Below are 19032 nucleotides of genomic sequence, written 5' to 3'. Positions count from 1 at the left end.
TGCATAAAACATTATACTGTTCATCAATGTTTATAATGTAGGAAGGTGATACTCTTTCAGCTAATTTTGATCTAAGTTTTCCACTTTTTTAGGAGGCCCCTGATTACTTTTTTATTGCCATACACTGTTTTGAAAAGTCATCACTAAACTTTCATCTCTTTGTATTTATTTGTACAGAGTCTTATTGTATATTTTAATAAAAATGTTGATGGGCTATGTTTACTTGCGTGCTTATATTATTCTAGGCCTGGTTTGATTATAAATGGCTTATATTATAAATTCCACTGTCAAAGAAAGTGTGCATTCTAAGAACGACGCCATTAAGTTGTTATAGTCTCATCTAATGCTTTGTACTTTTGCAGATGTTGAATCTTTTCGTAGCCGTCATCATGGATAATTTTGATTACCTAACTAGAGATTCATCCATCCTTGGTGCTCATCATCTCGATGAATTTATTAGAGTTTGGGCTGAATATGATCCCAATGCAACGTAAGTATCTTTTCGTTGCTGCATCATTAATATTTAGCATTTCTTTCATCTCTTAATTCTGAGATGCAGTAAATAATTTCCATCCTGTATGATTCCTCTGGTGCCAACTGACAAATTTCAGTGCTTGATCATCCAGTTCCTGGATCGACTGTTTGTTCAAATTATGCTAGGGTTATACTTAATCCATGCTCTTGTTCGTTAATTATATAGTATTTCCAGCAAGCCAGTCTCCACATAGAATGTATATTTATATCACGTGTACGAGCATCTCACTGTCAGATAACAGTTGGCATAACCACTATCTTATCTGGAATAAATCGTGAGAATTTGCCGTGAAGCACTAACCAAATTTAGCTCCGGCCTCGTCCCAAACTGATGTGAATGGAAATTTGGACTATGATCATCTCAAAACCAAAGAACGTGATCACTGGCCAGTATTTACATCAACACTCGCATTTAAATGTTGGCCTCAGGCAAGATCCAGCGTACAATCATAAACAACTAATGGATCATGGGCGAGAAATATTCATGAAAGCAGAATTTTAAGTTAACGAATGTCTGTCGCGTTCAACAGGTTTCTCAACGTCACATCCTCATTGTTACTAGAACCTGGTGAATTGGTTTGATGACAATCGTATCATCATAAATTACAATAAAATTACGGAGTAACTGTGGCTCTTAAACATTTTGAGATGAAGCCTGCCACATAGGTAATGTTAGTAGGTACAGTAATATAAAAATGCCTTTAACAAATGATATTAAGCACAGAGATGCATGGAAGGTTGTGTTTTATGAAGGTAACTTTTAGAGTGTAATATAATTTTTATTATTCTTCAGCGCCTAACAGTAATGGGATTCTTTTGGAAATTTTTTCCTCTCTTATTCACAATGCATTTTTCAATGCCCTTTGTAACAGTTTAAATGTAAAAGGTATTCCTTACGATTATGTAAGTAAGCAGATCTTGGTTGATTATAATGGAATCATCTTTTATTCAACTTGAGAAGGTAGAATAATTTTCTCTATCTTCCATTTTGACAATTGATCAAAATAGTTTTTATATATGGGAACACATATCACTTCACAACTGTTCTTTAATCATTTTGTTAATTTTTCCGCAGGGGCCGTATTCATTATACAGATATGTACGACATGTTAAGGAATATGGATCCACCTTTGGGGTTTGGCAACAAATGTCCGTATCGATTAGCTTATAAAAAACTTATACGAATGAATATGCCATTAGATAGTGAAGGCAGGGTAAGGAACTACTTATTTGTTCTTGCTGTCACATTATTTTGCCTCTGCTATATGACAATATATTTTTTCACTATGAATTGAAATGGCGATAACAAAATGTTTCTCTAATACCCTGTATAATTATTTGAGTGTTGTTTCTCTATTTCCCACAGGTACATTTTACTACTACTTTATTTTCTTTAATTCGCGAAAACCTTTGTATAAAGATGCGACCAGCAGAAGAAATGGACCAAGCCGATTCAGAATTAAGAGTGACAATAAAAAAGCTCTGGCCGCTCCAAGCCAAAAAGAATATTGATGTTATAGTGCCTCCAGATGACGGTAAGATTTGGCATTCTTTTGCCCAGGAAAACAGTTGTTAAATGTAGCGAAGTTTGTATGGATATGGAGGAGAGTCTTTTCATTAAAAACCTAAGTAATGATGAGTTCATGGTACCATATTTAAGATGGATTTTATGTATTTGCTCAAGGACAAACGTTGGCTTGCAGTAGCCTTATATTTCGGTACAAAGTGAATAGCTGGTTAAATGTATAGGATACCTAAAAGATTCTGAAGGTAAATAAGGCTCACAGTACTTCTGTCCATGCATGCGTGCTATATGAGTTTTCATTCTTCCTTCGGCCTCCCTGCCAAACTGTCTCCCACTCCATTCCTCCAGTATTGGGCACACGAAGACAACTTCGTGTTAAAAAAATTTTTCTCAATCGTTCATAGTTTAATCTTTGTGGCCTTACTGGAGTGCCTTATGACCCTCCTGCTGCACCACCCCCATTGAATTCTATTTCAGTGGCTCCTAGGAATTTACAGTGTCACGAGGGATTACTTCTCAGTCCTCCCTCCGAAATTCTTTTGTTAGTAAGCTCATCCATCTTAATTAATCAAGAACTAGTTTACCAAGCTGGTGATACATGCAGTCTCCCCAGATCCGACAAAAACTGGACTACCCATTCTCTGCATGAAAACTTGGAAATCCCATTGTCTGTCTTGAAGGACTTCCGTAGGTGGTTACAGGGACCGTCATCTTCAAACCTACTCCTATTCACCTTTGCCCCTTTAGTGGGTTGAGGAACTCAGCTCTCAGACGTGATGTAATAGGTTCTTGAAGAGCAAACGAGTAGACCCTCCATGTCAACAGTCAGGAGCTCAACATAGTACTTTTGTTTTATCAAGCTTGGCATCATATAATAGCCATCATATTGGACATTGTGACAGCTTTTCCAGATCAAAACAGGGTTATACACAGGCCTTCATATTGGACAGTGTTACAGTGGTAACAGACATAATAGCCTTCAGGCTTATAGAAGTTATTGAAATGGGCTGTTCTTTACAAACACAAGTTATTGTTCTACCAATCAAATATTGAAAAAGGTAGAAATGTGAGTCGACCTTTATTTCCTACCTCAGAAATGTTTCCCCTAAAAATCAAAACAGTTTTTATCAGAGCCATGTGGCCACTGGTAGGGTAGTTCAGTGACGTCTTCCCTACACATTATTCTTCATTTTCTTCCTGTATCCTTCGTTCCATCATCTCATCCATAGTTGTAAATATTTACATACAGAGGGGATCACTAGTGCGTAATTGTGTCGTGTAGGCATACTTGCTAACACGAGTTAAGGGCTAAAGAATCACCTTTAAGCAACCTCAGTGATCACCAGGGGGTTAAAGTTTGGTCTTTAGCTGTTGCAGTCAGCACTTAATTTTCCCATGGAACGAGTATATAGCTGCGTGATCTCCACTTTATTGAGAAAATGCTATTCAGAAACCGTGCCGTATTTTAGAAAATAAATATCAATACCACTCTCTTGAATACACCGCTGTAACAGCATCGTCTCCTTGTTTTCCACTACTTTTCCGGTAGATTTTGATACAGTCTTGATGGTAATCGAATCCTCATTGATTGTCTGCACCTCCTTCGGTTTGGTTTCTAGAACTTCAAACCTATTTCTACCTTAATTGCAAAAGACTCTCGATGTTCATTTTCAAGGAACTTTGTTGCACTAAACGTAGCTACTATCTACTGTATGTACCTCTTTGTTGGGTGCTTTTAATGTCAATTTCAGTATGTCAGCAGCAAGTTGGTGGTCACTGCTGACATCCGCTCCTTTGTAGCTCCTAACATTCCTTATTGTTCTTTTTCAATCTTGATTAATAGTTATATTTGATCTATTTGGCGTCTGTGTTTGCCATTTGGAGATGTCAGTAGTTTTGGATGTACTGAAAAAGAGTACCTTCAATAAAGAGATTATTTGCAGCACAAAAACTAATAAATTGCACACCATTTTCATTCCCAGTATCTCCCAGACTTTCCTTGCACATTATTTTCTCGTTACTTTCTTTGCTTTTGCCAACTTTTACAGTCATACTCCCAGTCATAATTCTCACATCTATTTCTGATATATCGTCCATAACATTCTGCAGTTTTGTAAAAAATTCTTCTTTTATTTCTTTGTAGAGTTCATTCATTGGGACATGACACACTATAGTACTCATATTGCACTATTTTGAGCTGTATTTTGCAAGTGGTAATGCACTGCTCACTGCTTTGCGATTAGTCAGTTCCTCTTCTGCCTTTGGTATTAAGATCATGCCTACTCCTTCTCTGCCAATTCCATCTGCTCTCTTTTCCCCTTCCTTTGCACCATGATCCAAATCTGAATTCATTTCCTACCTATTGCATCCTCCCAATTCATTTAGGCTTCTCACATTGAAATTTTTCTTAATATTTATAAACCAAGAGATTCTGATACCCCACACGCTCGGAAATGGGTGTCATTTCTAAATTTTGTTTATCCATTGACGAAACCCAGTGAGCCTGCCATTGACCATTGGCCTTTAACAATATTATGCCCACCTTTACAAATGACAGAACTTTCAAAACAGGTAACACTTGCAGAATGGAAGCTAAAGGGACAAAGCACTCAGTACCTCATCTGTAAGCATCATACTAAATCCAATGTTTTCTGGTGTTCATTTTGAGCAAGGCCACAGTTTTCAATTGTGTCTGTTCATGACCTAAGAAGGTGTCAGCGGCTTTTACCTTGAGCTCAGGGCCAAATTCCAAATAGTACTAATAACTGGACCAGCATGACCTAGCGCTCACCTAAAGGCAGAGGTACAACTCTTTAAATTTATTTACCCGAAGTAACCCCAAAAGGGATAAATGAACAAATTTTGTCCTTGAGACTGTTGATAATTATTTACATGACTCAGATGCAGAACTCTTCATAACTGATGTTGTTATCCCATTTAGAGACCATCTTTCTACTTCACTAGTCTTCCTTCCAGGTAGATATTAAACTCTTGTAAGGCAGTGTTTTGTATTTAGTACGTCTACATTAGAATGTCTTAAAATAATGTTCTTCCTTTACAGATAAAAAAACCATTACCATTTAGAAAAGTTCCTCCCTCCTTCTGTCTGATTTGGTTCAGGGAGTAAAACCTGAAACGAAAATGGGAATATGATGTAGTATAGTTTTATCTCGCTCGAGTTTTAATGGTCCCCTGGCAACTTTATTCTCTTTTGAAGTAAATTCTATGTTTCTGTCCCCTTTAACGTACCAGTGAAGTAGTTTCTAACATGGCAATGGCAGTACCTATGAAATGTAAATCATAGTTATTCAAAGTCATTTTAGATACATGAAATTGTGTTTAGAAATGAAAAGTTGTGATTTAAGAAATGACAATTCTTTCAATTTTCTCCTTTACAGAATTAAAATATGACAAGCTAACCGTGGGAAAAATTTATGGCGGTTTATTAATTCTTGAAAATTGGCGGACGACACGATTTGGCCAAATTCAACCAGCGGGAGGCTTGGTCAGTATGAACATATTGAAGGTTTTGTTATTTTACAAGAGATAGGTGGTTATAACACTTATGTTGCCAATGACAGGCTTAGAGTGTGAATATTTTAATGAACCAAAAAGTTATGTCCTCAGTAACATGTATGGTATAGAATTCTATTCCTGTGAATGATTATTTTTTCTGCATAATATCAGGATGTGCTCATTTTATGAGTACAATATTTAAATGAGACAAAGAATACAATCATATGGAAATGATTTGACCATTTTATAAGACTCGTCATCAATTTAATGATTATGTAAATTACATTTTTTTTTAAAAATACTCTTAAAAGAGACTAAATTGAATGTGTCGCATGTTAATCTTTCTTTAGAATGTTTTTAAAAGGTTATGAATTGCTTGAAAGTGCTCTCAAGCCAGTCATTACAAGAGATGAACAAATAGGAGTTCTCAAAATTATTCCAGGAGGGTAAAGATTCCCATGGGCAAAATGAGAATGAGGAGGAGGAGGAAGATGAGGAAAAGTATGAGTCGACTGAGGATATTTTATGTGGGGAGGGTACGCAACTACTCAGCGATATAGAAAAGGCTGAAAATAAAGTACAAGAGTCTGAGGATGCAGAGGAAATCCCAGAAACTGAGGAAACAGGAGGGGAAACTGAGGAAGTAGTGGAGCAAGAGTCAGAATCAGTAAGACAGTTTGAAAATCATACGCAATATAGTGCACATTTAAGCTAGCTGTTGTAATTTGTATTTCGTACATTATCTAACAAGAAATGGCTGTACATTATTTGATCCAAATCCACCGTAAAGGTATTTAAGTACTCGTGTGTCTCATGGGTTATGTAAAATTTCAATTAGTGTATTAGTATTACTGCCGCAGTATTCACTTGAATTAGCATAATGTGCATACATTACCGTAGTGCCACCTTTGCGTGCAAGATAGAGTATTTAAGATGTACCTTGCAAAAAAAAAAGCTGATTCTGATCACAATTGTAGTTTGAAAACATTGCTCCTGTTGTAATCTAGGAAGTATGAACCTCAGTCACCAGTCCTCTTTATTGAGCATTAAATACAGTATTTTAGATGCAGTAATTTGATCACCATTCACTCGTATTCACTGTATCATTGAAAGCACAGATACGTTGTTGGAGATCCCTCATGGAACATTATTGGCGCCAGTTGTCTGTGTAAGCATTTTTTGTTCCTCAGATGTTCCTTGCTGGGAGTTGGCTGAGTAATATATTACTAACGAAATGATAACAAAGTGCCTTGTTCATTTTAACACGCTTTAGTGGTGACAGGAATATTTTTAAGTAGTCAGTGAGTTTCTCTAATTCCAACAGTAAATGCATTTCCATTTTAGTGTCTTGACAGAGTTAGAGGGATTTACCAGAGTGGGTACAGCAGAACATTGTTTGCTTGATTGTACAGCGATGTCTACAAAGGGTCTGATATTTTATGGCAGGAACAGAAAGGGAGAATTTTTATTTTTATCGTTACTGTGTTCAGAAACTCTGGCACTGAATAGATCATAACCACATCTCTTGTGTTCCCAACTCTTTATTTTGAAATGGTTTAGGGTAGCTATATAGTTGATGATAAAATCATAAAATCAACCTTGCACTGGCCTATATAACAAGTTTAGAAGATACTGCTATATTCCTAGGACCATTTTGACTTTTTGTGACAGATAGAATTGTTGGTCATAACTCCGACTCCAACTCTAGCATGTCTATCAGGGGTACTGCGTTTGAAAAGCTAAGAATGAAACTTGTAAGAGCTAATCATTCCGTAGTAATGTAGATACTGGAGGACTCAACATTTTCCTAATGTCATGTTTATTGATATTAGTTTTATCTTCATTTTCTTTGAGTTCCTCCAAAGATTCCATACTTATAAAGTACATTTTTGCGTCTAGCGGATACCGCACAAGTTTATTCTTCACAATTTCAATTTTACCTGTAGTGCCGGGATCTTGCGAGGGGAACATTTAACGCCGTCAAAGGGACTAATGGTAGCTTTGTCAAAACAAACCCTGGTAAGGTTTCGTTGCGGTCTGCATTCATATATTTGTCCCATCTTTAAGATTACCAAAGTTATTGGCCAATATTAAATTCTTCCCTCTTTTTGTGGTAAAACATCCTGCTTGAAAACAAGAACATAGATTGTAGTTTTCTCATGAACTTCTTTAACTTCGTTATGATGGCTCAGCTTTGTCAGTTGGCTGTTCTTTTAATTTCTTGACAGTAGTTGTCAGTACATTTTGGTTCAGGTTTTTTAGCAACTGTTTATAAATAGTCATCCTAGGTTATAGTTTCACCAGGAATCTTAACTGTTACTTCATTGTTAAGGATAAACGAATGTTATTGCAATATAGTAATAGCTTTTCATGCTTAAACAAAACCTTCATTTATGATGAAATTTATTCATTCTTCCTCCAAGTAGTTATTATGTTCTTACTTAGATAAAGTGTGCTCACTTAGCAAAGCTCTTAATATCGCGCAAATTCCCTTCAACATAAGTTTCTGAGACGATCATTTTAATATTCTAGTGTATGATGTTATTTTAAGAATACCTATATTCAAGGTCAACTACAAGATTCACTAAATAGCCGTCATTCATTTCTGGATTTTTGTTGATATGCCTGGTTTGATATGTTTTCATTATTTCCCAGGAAATCGATTTATATTAATATTAACATGTATACTTTTCTATCCATTTTCATTAGAAGTCCACACTATACCATTTACTATAAAGCAATGATTGCATGGCCTTGTTTAAATTGATGGCTAATTGTCATGACATGAAAAACAGTTTGATGACCATCAAATATACCTGTTTATGATATGTATCATTAAAAAGAGTTTACAGCAAAGATCTGAAACCTATTTAGCCATCAGATTTCACTACTGCTAAAGTTTAATGAACGGCGTGATTATTAAAGGCAGGTCAATTTTGAATAACAATCTAATTGTCGTGTAGAAATTTCCGGATGGATTCAAAAAGTTTTCTACTGGTATCAGAATACTCTTGTGAGGAATGAATTGTCATAAAAATTACCTAAAATTAGTTAATGATCTCTTTTTGGATATTTTAGAGGTAAATTTGAGGGACCTCTTCTTTACAGCCGACATTTAACTTAGATTAAGCTTGAAAGTGTTTAAAAAACATTTTATATTTTTTGTTGCTTCTATTAATTTGACAATTTAAATGCATACAATATTCATTTGAAAGGCTAAATAGGAAGATAACTTCCGTAATTCCTGTTAAGTAAACACATCCCTTTTGTTCTACAAAACATTAGGTTTTGAACATCTTACGTATTCAAACCAACTCATGCTGGAGCCTGATATCTGCTTTGGAAGGAAGGTGAACAAACCCTAATAATGATCTTTATCTGTAATTTTACGGGCCGTTAATCTCAAAAGAAACTATAGAAGAAGAATGGTCATAGTTATTGCAACAGACATAGTTATTATGATAGACACATTCCAGGCTTCATTAAGGATTATGTAGGTGAGGATACATGGATGCACAGCTATACCCATAGAAGTTTATTTAATTTGCAAAACCAAGGATATTATATGTATTTAGGTATGTCATTTATCAATATAAAGTAGTTTAACCAAACTGTGGAGGCAAATTTCTAGCATTTCTTATTACTAACAGTTATAGATTTATATTTAAATGTTTGAAAACTGTTTTGCATATTGAGACTATTATGCTGCACTGTCATGCTCTTCCGTTGTTTGTAGGTTAATATATAAATGAAAGTTTCCTACCATGCTGAAGGTCTCTCACTGATGAAATTTGCCTCTCCTTGCTCAGTGCATAGAGTGCTGAGAGCGCTAGTTAATGCCATCTAGACTTTGCTTACTGAACTATTATAGGTTTGTGCCTTCTTGTAATAGGTATTCTTTAAGACAAAATTAGAGCGAGCCCATAGAATAGGAAAAAAGTTCATTAGCTGTAAAATCTAAAGTGGGACTACATACTGTGCTTTGGCCTTGTAAACAGCTACAGCTGTCTTTAAACGCATAAATTTTCAACATTTTTTTATATTTATATTCCAAAAATAAAAAAAAAATATTCCTGTCACCCACGTAACCATTTCAGCCTCTTAGTTAGCAGATTCATAATTGGTACACCTGCATTGTTGTTTACAAATATTTTAGTGTACCAGTAGCACATGAGGAATAAGGTCTGGCTGTCAGTATCATATATTTCACATATCTTCAAGTGATTAAAGTAATCACTGCAGTTTATGTGGACTTTGTGTATGTGGCACAGATCCTTATATACCTGTAGCTTCATTGGACGGGATCATATGTATCATTTGGGAATTTGATACAAGGTCTTGTGCTCATGTAGATTATGTGGTATCAGTGTAGAATGATAGGTTGAGTAGTGCAAATCAGTGGATTTTAATGGCAGTATCAGTTCACTTCTATGTATATGTATATATATTATATATATACATATATATATATGTATATATATATATATATATATATATATATATATATATATATATATATATATGTGTATGTATATATATATTCAGTGGTAGTCTCCACAAAATCGATTTGGAGGGGATTATGATACTTTCATGAACAGATCTTAATATTGATAATCTTCTCATCAAAGACTGGAGGCGGATTATCAGCACAGGCTGTGGATGAATGCGTGTCATTTCCCCAGGATCACTTGTGGTGATTAATCATGTGGATAGGTGTAAAGGACACAGGTCTCTCTTGTCGCGAATCACTTAAAAGCAAACAACGGTCTTATTAAGTCATGTTTTGCTCTGCTTTACTTGACTTCTTCAATGTAAATGTTCACTAGGAGTGAAAGTTAAGATGTTTCTTCACATTTAAGTGCATATAAGTGTGTGTGTGTGTGTGTGTGTGTGTTTAATGTGTTTATGTATCAGTGCACACGGCTTGCCAGAGAGAGAGAGAGAGAGAGAGAATGATGAGCATATGCTGAAGCTGAGCATATTTCTCAGATGATTTTGATTAATGTTTTTGTAGAAGTTTTGCCTTAAACGTCACTTTGATCAATAAGGTATGCGTGCATCAACGATCCAATACATTTTAAGTGATTCAGATTGACTTGGACCTATTAAAAGAACATTGTTTGAGTGTTATTTATTGTGTATGTAAGGTTATAAGCTGCTGCTCTATTTTTGCCCGAGTGTGTAGTGTTGAGTTCTTCATTCGTTTGAAATTCCAGAACTTTTCAAGGTCTGTTTTTTGTAGATTAAGCTTATCAATAATTTAGAGTGACTAATAATTGGTGTTATTTTTTTTAGGAGCTCTTCATTTTTGTTAAACATTGCTTCATTTCTCCCAGTTCCATCATCATTCATTAGTTTTTTTAAGATTAGTCACATAAATCATATATTTATCATATGTGTTCCCTCCTGTCCTAAGATGTTATTTTGGATGGGGGTACATATTATTATCAGTGCTAGTGCCCCCTGCCTATAGTGGTCATATTTATAGTAATAAAATAGCCATCACTGCACTATAGTGTATGTTTCACAGTGATTTCAATATCAAATGATCGCAGTATTCCCTCATTTATCCTCATTGACTTACTGAAAGAGGAGTCAGCCTTGGGTAAATGAGGGCGTACTGAGCCATATATAGTTGGTGATGATATGTGTAGGGTTATGAGATGAAATGATTATTTATGTGTTACCCTCTTTGTCTTTTATCACCAGTGCTGAAATAGAGTCTTGGTTAGACTTAGAATTTACCTTATCCCCTATAACCCAAAATTTTTGATCTACAGCATAAATTTTTGTTCAGTAAAATGTTATAGGAATCTTGTTTGGATATATGACTGCTGAAAAATGTACAGTCGTGATTCAGAGATTTTTGTTGCGATCTAATGAGAGTAACGCTGGGAGTTGTGTTTCTTACTGAGCCAAAGTAGACATGACATCTAAATAAGATTCCACAAACATATTAGTCCAGACCGTTGTTGACAGATATCACACTTACCAAAGAAGTGAGGAGTGAGTTATATATGTTCTAGTTGTTTATAAGTAAAGAATTTTTGCATGTATTAAATTTTTAAATGTCTTATGCATCAAAAGAAATAAAAAAGTGACTTTATACACAAAAGTGATAAAAGTCATCAAAGCAAGAGTGTGAATCTTATAACAACTGTCTATCCCAAGTGGGTAGAGGTAGACACATCCTTCTCACCTGGCCTCGTACAATTACCAGTTCTAATTTTACACCTGGTCCTTTTGACAGCCCCGAGCTGTATCTGTAGTTTCTCCTTGCCTAACTGATATACGAGAGAATTTCATCAAAATTTTGTCATAGAAAGCAGATTATTTAAAAGTAGTCATCATCATAACAGAAGTAAAACTTGGTTCAATTTTTTTTTTTATTTGTGATTCATTTACTTTTGTTTTTAGAAGAACCTTTTTGATTTCCGTGAAATTCTTTTACCCTTAAACAAGATGATTCAGTCATAAAAGATTTACAAGGAGATATTCATATGTTCATGCCATATTAATAGGATCACCAGTCATGGTTGATACCTAGGTATGTGGTACTGTTATTCAGTGAATTAATTACCTGGTAGTTGTTATGATATGGCCCCTGGTAGCTGTTTTTGAGAGCATACCTGGCGCCTGTTGTAGTGAGTGACATACCTCGTTTCGCTGTTTTTATTGCAGGAAAGGTCCCCAGCCTCCCCGATAGAAGTGGTAGTATTTTGAGATTATCTTCATTTTCTTTTAATAATCTCTATCATCCAACTCTACTTTTGCTCATGTTTGTTTTACTTAAAATCACCGGTATGGCGTCATGCATATACTGTACAGATGTGGCAAGATGGGCCTTTAAAAGAATATTTTTATCTCATTTTTCTTCAGAATTTTTTACAACTTACCCTCTCGTTTGCAGACTTGCTATTAACTGTATGCCATTGGTTAAACTTGAGGTATTCGATGCATGTCATTGTAGTTAGATATAATTCATAAAAGAAATGCGTAGTGTAAAAGCAGTGATTTTGCTAGTCTTGCCACAGTCTTGTACACTGGTTTGCTTTCTGTTGCATAATACTGTGTGTCACATTCTTACTGGCCCAAAACATTTCCAGGAAAACTAGTCTATTCCAAGTCTGTTTCAGTATGACATATCCAGCCGTATCTTTATAAAAATAAAAGTAATAAAGGTATATATGTATTTTGTACTTGATCTGTGACTTTATTTGATGTTGGAAATTTGTAGCATTGAAATTGCATGTTTATGTATTTTTAGAACAAAGTAACTTTTATACGAAAGGAAACAAGATTCTACGTATGATAAGGTTTCATTTTGGTGTATGTTTAAAAGATTGTATAGACTCAAGAAATAGCTGTTAGAAGAGTAAGCCTACTAATGCTATTTGAAAAATGCTGTATTCCTTTGCGAAAAGGCTCTTTAGGCTACTGTTGTTAACACTTTTTGTACTCTAAGAAAAAGTTTCCGTTAAGATTAAGTTTACGCAGAGGCTAAACACTGAAGGCTGGTTATCCTAGTCATATTCTTGCCCCATTTTTTATTGGATCATCTTTGTTTTCTTGTTACCACGACTTTAGAACAAGAAATGCACCAGATAGTCTTGTAAATATGTAGGCAGAAAAACTAAAGGCATTGCTGTTCATTGTACATTATATAAAGCCTTCTAACTTCAAAGCTGCTTAGATGATTACGAGATATATTATAGGGACAATGTATCTTCCTCATGCAAATGAACGAGGGTAACACTGAAGCAATTCTGAGCCATCAGGAATGGGAGCATTTAAACAGACTTGGATTTACAACCTTTTATATTAGACCCACATGAACACCTGCTGCAAGGCTGTGAAAATAATTGCTTATGATCCAAACTGAGATGTTGAAGTGCTCCACGAGGGTTCCATTATATGTCTGGGTGGCTCCTCGCCTACGGAGACTCAAGATGAGAAGTTGAATTTGAGCAGGCTCCGACCTCCCTTTGCAAATAACCCAGTGAAATGTGATTGTGTGAAATATTAATCTATGGCATATTCTTCCCAGGGAGCTCTTTTTATGTGCACTTTACTTACTAACATTTGAATGCGTGGTGGATGAAGCACAACATGTAACTGATCATATATCATTGTTCATTTTTGAACTGTTTTGAAAAATTGTCAGTCATTTTTTATACATAGTGCATCTTGGTCTTTTTACTGTGTACTTAGATCTGTAGATCTTATTTTCCAGTTTTACATCAATCTTTTTTATAGGAAAGGATGATAACATGTTTTCTGTATGATCATGTAAAAATTAGTTGAGGAATACACCTTTTTAGATAGATACTGTTCTGTTGGTCATACATTTAAGAAACTGGTCAAAGAATGGACTACTTTATATTCTGAGCGATTAGAACAAAACTGATTTTTTTCATGTCTCCTCTTGTGAAGTTGATGAGATGAACGTCCTTGCATTAAATTCGTGTTTTGCTATCCATTATCTGCTTCAGAAATGTTAATGTAGTATATTCCGTATAATTCATAAACAGTGTTAAGCACATACATCCTGTGTTCTGGTATTTTCATGAAAAGGCTTAAAAATTCGTTTCTTTTTTCTCTCTCTGTTCTTACAAAGCACCTAGATATAACAGATAATTCAAGCACAGTATGTTATAACAAACTCGTCACAAATGAAATTTTTTTAAAATTTTCAAAGATCCCGTAAATAGCATTGAGCAGACATCATGGCATAAACAAGAAAAAAAAGTATTTTACCTTTCCAGGATTACAAGTATGCTTCACTCTCCTTTCCTCCTCACCCTTCCCCCTCACTCCCCCTACCTACAAAACCAAGTAGTCTGATTTCCATAGATTAAGAATGTTTTTGAATTATTGAAGTGAGATTAGAAAAAATGATCCAAAAACCTTAGGTATGTGATTATTCTGTGGAATTTTGATAGATATAGAAATTCGCATGACTGTCGGTTGACTCTAGTATAGCCAGTGAGCGTTTCCATCAGTAATAGCATTGCCTACTACCAAGGTCTCACGCATGTACCTAAACAGCTTAGACCTGTATTCATTCCTCTGGGCTTGCTAAGTGGACAGCTGGAACAGGACTTACGAAGATCTTGGACAAAATGAGAATCTAGATTTTCCCTTCAAGTTTTGCAAATGCTGTAATGGGATGCAGTAGAGAGAGAGAGAGAGAGAGAGAGAATATAGTGTACTGTAATAAAATTCACGCCAGGAATGTAAGAGATAGGAAGGCTTCCTTCTATAAGTTAACAAATATTTATGCTATAAATGCATTAATAATTTCTGCCGCGCTTTTTGGCATCTGATATACGCGTTGCTTACGAAAAGCGAAGTTGCTCTTGACAAACAAAACAAGTAGAAAAATAATTACGTAGACTTTTTAGGGAAGAGTTGTTGCACTGCCTACCGATAGTGACCTGTATGATGCAAATGTATGTATCAATATCAGTTGTTGCTGTTATTGATGACTTTGCTGCTGCTTTTCTAGTTTCAGTAGTTATAGAGTATTCAGGCCTTCCACTTTTTCCATAGCATTGGTGCATTAGTAAATGTTAGAGGTTTTTACTCTCCGTACAAAAATCATTTTAAGTGTGGTGGAGGGGGAGGGGGAGTGTGCGCGGTAGTATGCATGTGTGTGTGTGTGTTTGTGTGTGTATTTTACTGTAAAGGTTGACCAGCATCCAAAAAAAACTATTCTTCCTGCCTGACTGTTGCTAAACCCCTCACTTATGTAACCACCTTAGACTGAAAGACATCAGAACTCTCACAGACAGTGATGCAAATATATAAAACTGTTATATTTGACTTTCATTTGGAAGGACAAAATAGAGATTTCGGTATTCTGAATTGAGTTGCTCCATTTAAATTATTTAAAACAGGGACATTCTTTCCCAAGCTTTAGAGTTTTTTTTTTTCGTCAAAGGTTGGGAGGTAAGTTATTTGAAATGAATCTATTAATCAATTTCAAAGTTTGCAGTCGTCATTAGTTCATCCTTGACTATTGTTCCGCATATGCCATTTTTCAAAGCTGCTTTTTTTACTGCATTGAAATGCTACTAGCTCTGCTTGTGAATTTTTTGTGATAATTGAAGGTAAGTATTTATTTTGTTCAATTGGTCAAAAGTGCACATAAAAGGAGTTTGAAGGGAGATGACATTGTTCTTTAATCAAAATTTGTTAAACATTTTAAAGAAGTGATGACTTCTGTATGAAAAGTGGCTGTCATTTTCAGTGATTTCCGGCAAGGTTATTGTGAGGTTGGGGTGATCTCATATTTGGTCTTCCATACCACTCGAGCCTCGCATGCAAGCCACCCACTCCTCACGCTGCTACTCATAAAACCTGAAACCATAATTCGATTATTTGCTCTTGTAGATTTAGATATTATATACATAATGGCTCTTTTATATGTCTGAGTTACTGTGACATCATGATTCATTATATTTTTGCCATTCTACAATTACATTAGCAATGCAAAGACATTTTTCCCAAAATTTTTTTACTCTCATATAAGTGACAGGTTCTACTTATGTGTGCTATGAATGACTTTCCCTTTTTCCCCTGGTGGCAATGATTATGTATATATCTGTGTTTTTACCAAGCAATAGTCGTGGCTGATGGTTCAGGTTTCCTTCTAGTTAATGTGATCTTGGATAGTGTCTCTCTCCTTATTAGTGATATAGAGTCATTTAAAAAGTATCCACAATGCATCTGCTAAATCATTCGTATATATATATATATTTATATGTACATACATATATAGTATACATGTGAATATGTGTACAAGTATATATACATGTATATACTGTATATATATACATAGAGTGTGTATATACGTATAATATATTTATATATATTGCTATGTATGTATATATATACAATATATATATATTTTTATATATATATACTTACATACAGTTGAAACAAGGCACTCAGAAATTTCTGTAACATAATGGGATTCTTTCCTTTTTGAGCTTTCCACAAAATGTGTGCAATGGTGTTTAAAGTCTAAAAGATACTTGTAAGATAACAATAGTAAAAACACATGGGCACCTCTGGATGGCAGTTGTAATGTACTCTAGGAAGTACCATGTTTATCTGGGATACCTAATCTGGTTAGAAAAGGTTGCTGCAGTGAGCCTGCTTGCATCCCAGTTTTAAAATTGTGTTAAATATGTTTCCTCTAGGAAATATCTGTTATCTGTATTATTGTCAGTGATATTGCATAGTTTTAAAGTGGGTATATAGTACAGTCCTTTGCCTTTTATAATTGCAGTGTTCATTTTTCTGTAATTATGCAATGATGTATTACAACCAAGACAGCACAGTATATTCCAGTTTGAATCTTTGGCCAGTATGTGTATTCTAGTTTTACAATCAGTGTGTTCCCAGACCTTCTGGTGAAACGGGAAGAGGGACTGTCTAGTGGGTTACAGCTGTCATGATTTGGTTCCTTAATAATCTTCTTCCTCTTTCATCCCGCATTCAACTAATTTCTTTTATTCTAGTTGTTTTGATGTTCATAAATTTTTAGCGTTCATTTATAATAAAAAAACCATATGTTCAATTCTATATATGTAAGAGGTCGATTAATGGAAGCTATGAGCATTAAATTGTTTCTTTATAAACTGACATTGTTAATTTCAAGTAAACATGCAACTATAATCTTTTGAGATAAATATGTAAAAAGAATAACTTTAAACCTGTCTCATATTTTCTTCAAACACTGCTGTTGAGTTTCTCATGAGGTTCAAGATGTTTCATTTGAGGGACATGAATATCAAAATTTAGCTTCCATATATCGAGCTACTTCACCCTCTTGACCTTCCGATGGTGGCACTACAGAAGCCAAGTTTGCTTGAGCGGTTGATGGGTATAGCAGTTCCTGCAGCTCCGAACAAAAGTACTCACGCCTCGAGAACCAGTTTGCCTCGCTCCATTGATGAGCACCAGGACATCCAAGGCCAGCCGAGTCGACAGGGCAGCCTCTCCCAGTCCAACGTAAGGTAGGGCGACGGCGAAAGGTCTCACCTACTACAGTCACTTTTCCTGCTGGTGTGGAGGGATAAAAAGCATCCAACTCTACAACCTAGTGACTGATATATTATGATTATAACTGTGGATCATATTGACTATTTATTGTAAAGCTATCACCACATTCATATGAAAAATGTGTATATGATAAGGTCACTTTGGCATTTAATTTTTTGCATTTGATAAGCATTTGATCTCTGGTTTTTCATATAACTCAGTATTAGCACTTTGCTATTTGATGTATGTGTAAAAAATGACAACGTTTAATAAGCTTGTCATATCTCAGCATCCACTCAAAGAAGAGTGTTAAATTTGATTGTGGTGGTGGTCATTCTATTATATAGTGATATAGTGTGTGATATAGTATAGTGCAAGATGGTCGAATTAATGTCCATATACCTTCATAAAGACTGATGCCATTCTTCAATCTTCTTCGTTTTGCAGCATAGACATTGTACTTGGTAGTGACAAAGGGTCGAAAAAGTCCCTGACGTTGTTGGGTGCAGGCGTTGGACCCAAACGTGGCTCAGACCACGAAGGGTCTAGTGATGCCAGTTGGCAGGTTTGGTGCTAGCTGTCCTCGCGATGCATGGTGTTCACAGTGTTTACTGCCGCATGGCTCCTGTCATCTCAAAGGATGTCTTTTCACTGCCATTAGTGTACCCCATGCATTAACTTCCTTATCATTGAAATCAGTTCATCTAGAAAAGATGATATCCTGTATTTCATGTGACCTTTACCAACAGTATCAGTTGATCATGCTTTTGTATCAGGAAGCACATAGAGTGTCTTTTCCTGCTCGTCATCTCTTGGTACGTCATTTCATACTGCTTTTCGACAAGCTCTGAAAAGTTTCCATCACTACATATCATTTTACGCAAAGAGATTGCTTGGATCCGTTTCTGTGAAACTTCTGGCCGAATAGAAATCTTTAAGAAAGTAAATGTTAACCCTTTCAAGAAGAGTGGAAGTTTTATGGACTTACATTTAGGGACATTAAGGTTTAGATTTAATTTTTCTCACTGATCACTCAGAGCACGTATAAAACGGAGTGCAGAATCAATCGTTATTTTATTTTTATTACAATATTCAGCACGTAATTTTGTAAAACTTAATAGATTTAAAACAGTGTAATATTATTAAAGCTCTTACAGGATACTAGATATTTTAATGCACTGTAGATAACGACATTGCTAGACAGTTCAAGATAGAAATTGCTAGAGACAAAGTATCAATCGTTCTTTCCAATTTTCACTTGAGAAATCTTTATATAGAATTAAATAGACGGTGTGTCATTGAATTACACGATTGGAGTTTGTAATGTGAAGTGATAACAATATTTTACATTAGGATTTAGAATGCAGCATGAGTTGTTCAATCTGTTTTGACGAGATTACAACACT

At 35.2% G+C, this 19032-nt stretch overlaps 1 protein-coding gene across 1 annotated transcript in view; it reads left to right on the top strand.

The window, feature by feature from the left end:
* Nucleotides 1-19032, top strand: part of LOC136833754 (voltage-dependent calcium channel type A subunit alpha-1-like) — a 1031224-nt gene that overhangs the window by 979288 nt on the left and 32904 nt on the right. Inside the window, 7 exon segments of the mRNA XM_067095975.1 lie at nt 363-490; nt 1610-1748; nt 1901-2069; nt 5458-5564; nt 12257-12286; nt 17441-17601; nt 18074-18191. Of these exon segments, the coding sequence (XP_066952076.1) occupies nt 363-490; nt 1610-1748; nt 1901-2069; nt 5458-5564; nt 12257-12286; nt 17441-17601; nt 18074-18191 (852 nt within the window).

Source organism: Macrobrachium rosenbergii, chromosome 52, assembly GCF_040412425.1.
Source record: "Macrobrachium rosenbergii isolate ZJJX-2024 chromosome 52, ASM4041242v1, whole genome shotgun sequence".
NCBI classification, from domain to species: Eukaryota; Metazoa; Arthropoda; class Malacostraca; order Decapoda; family Palaemonidae; genus Macrobrachium; species Macrobrachium rosenbergii.
The sequence above is the reverse complement of the archived record's forward strand: the minus strand, read 5'-3'. Positions and strand labels throughout refer to the sequence as shown.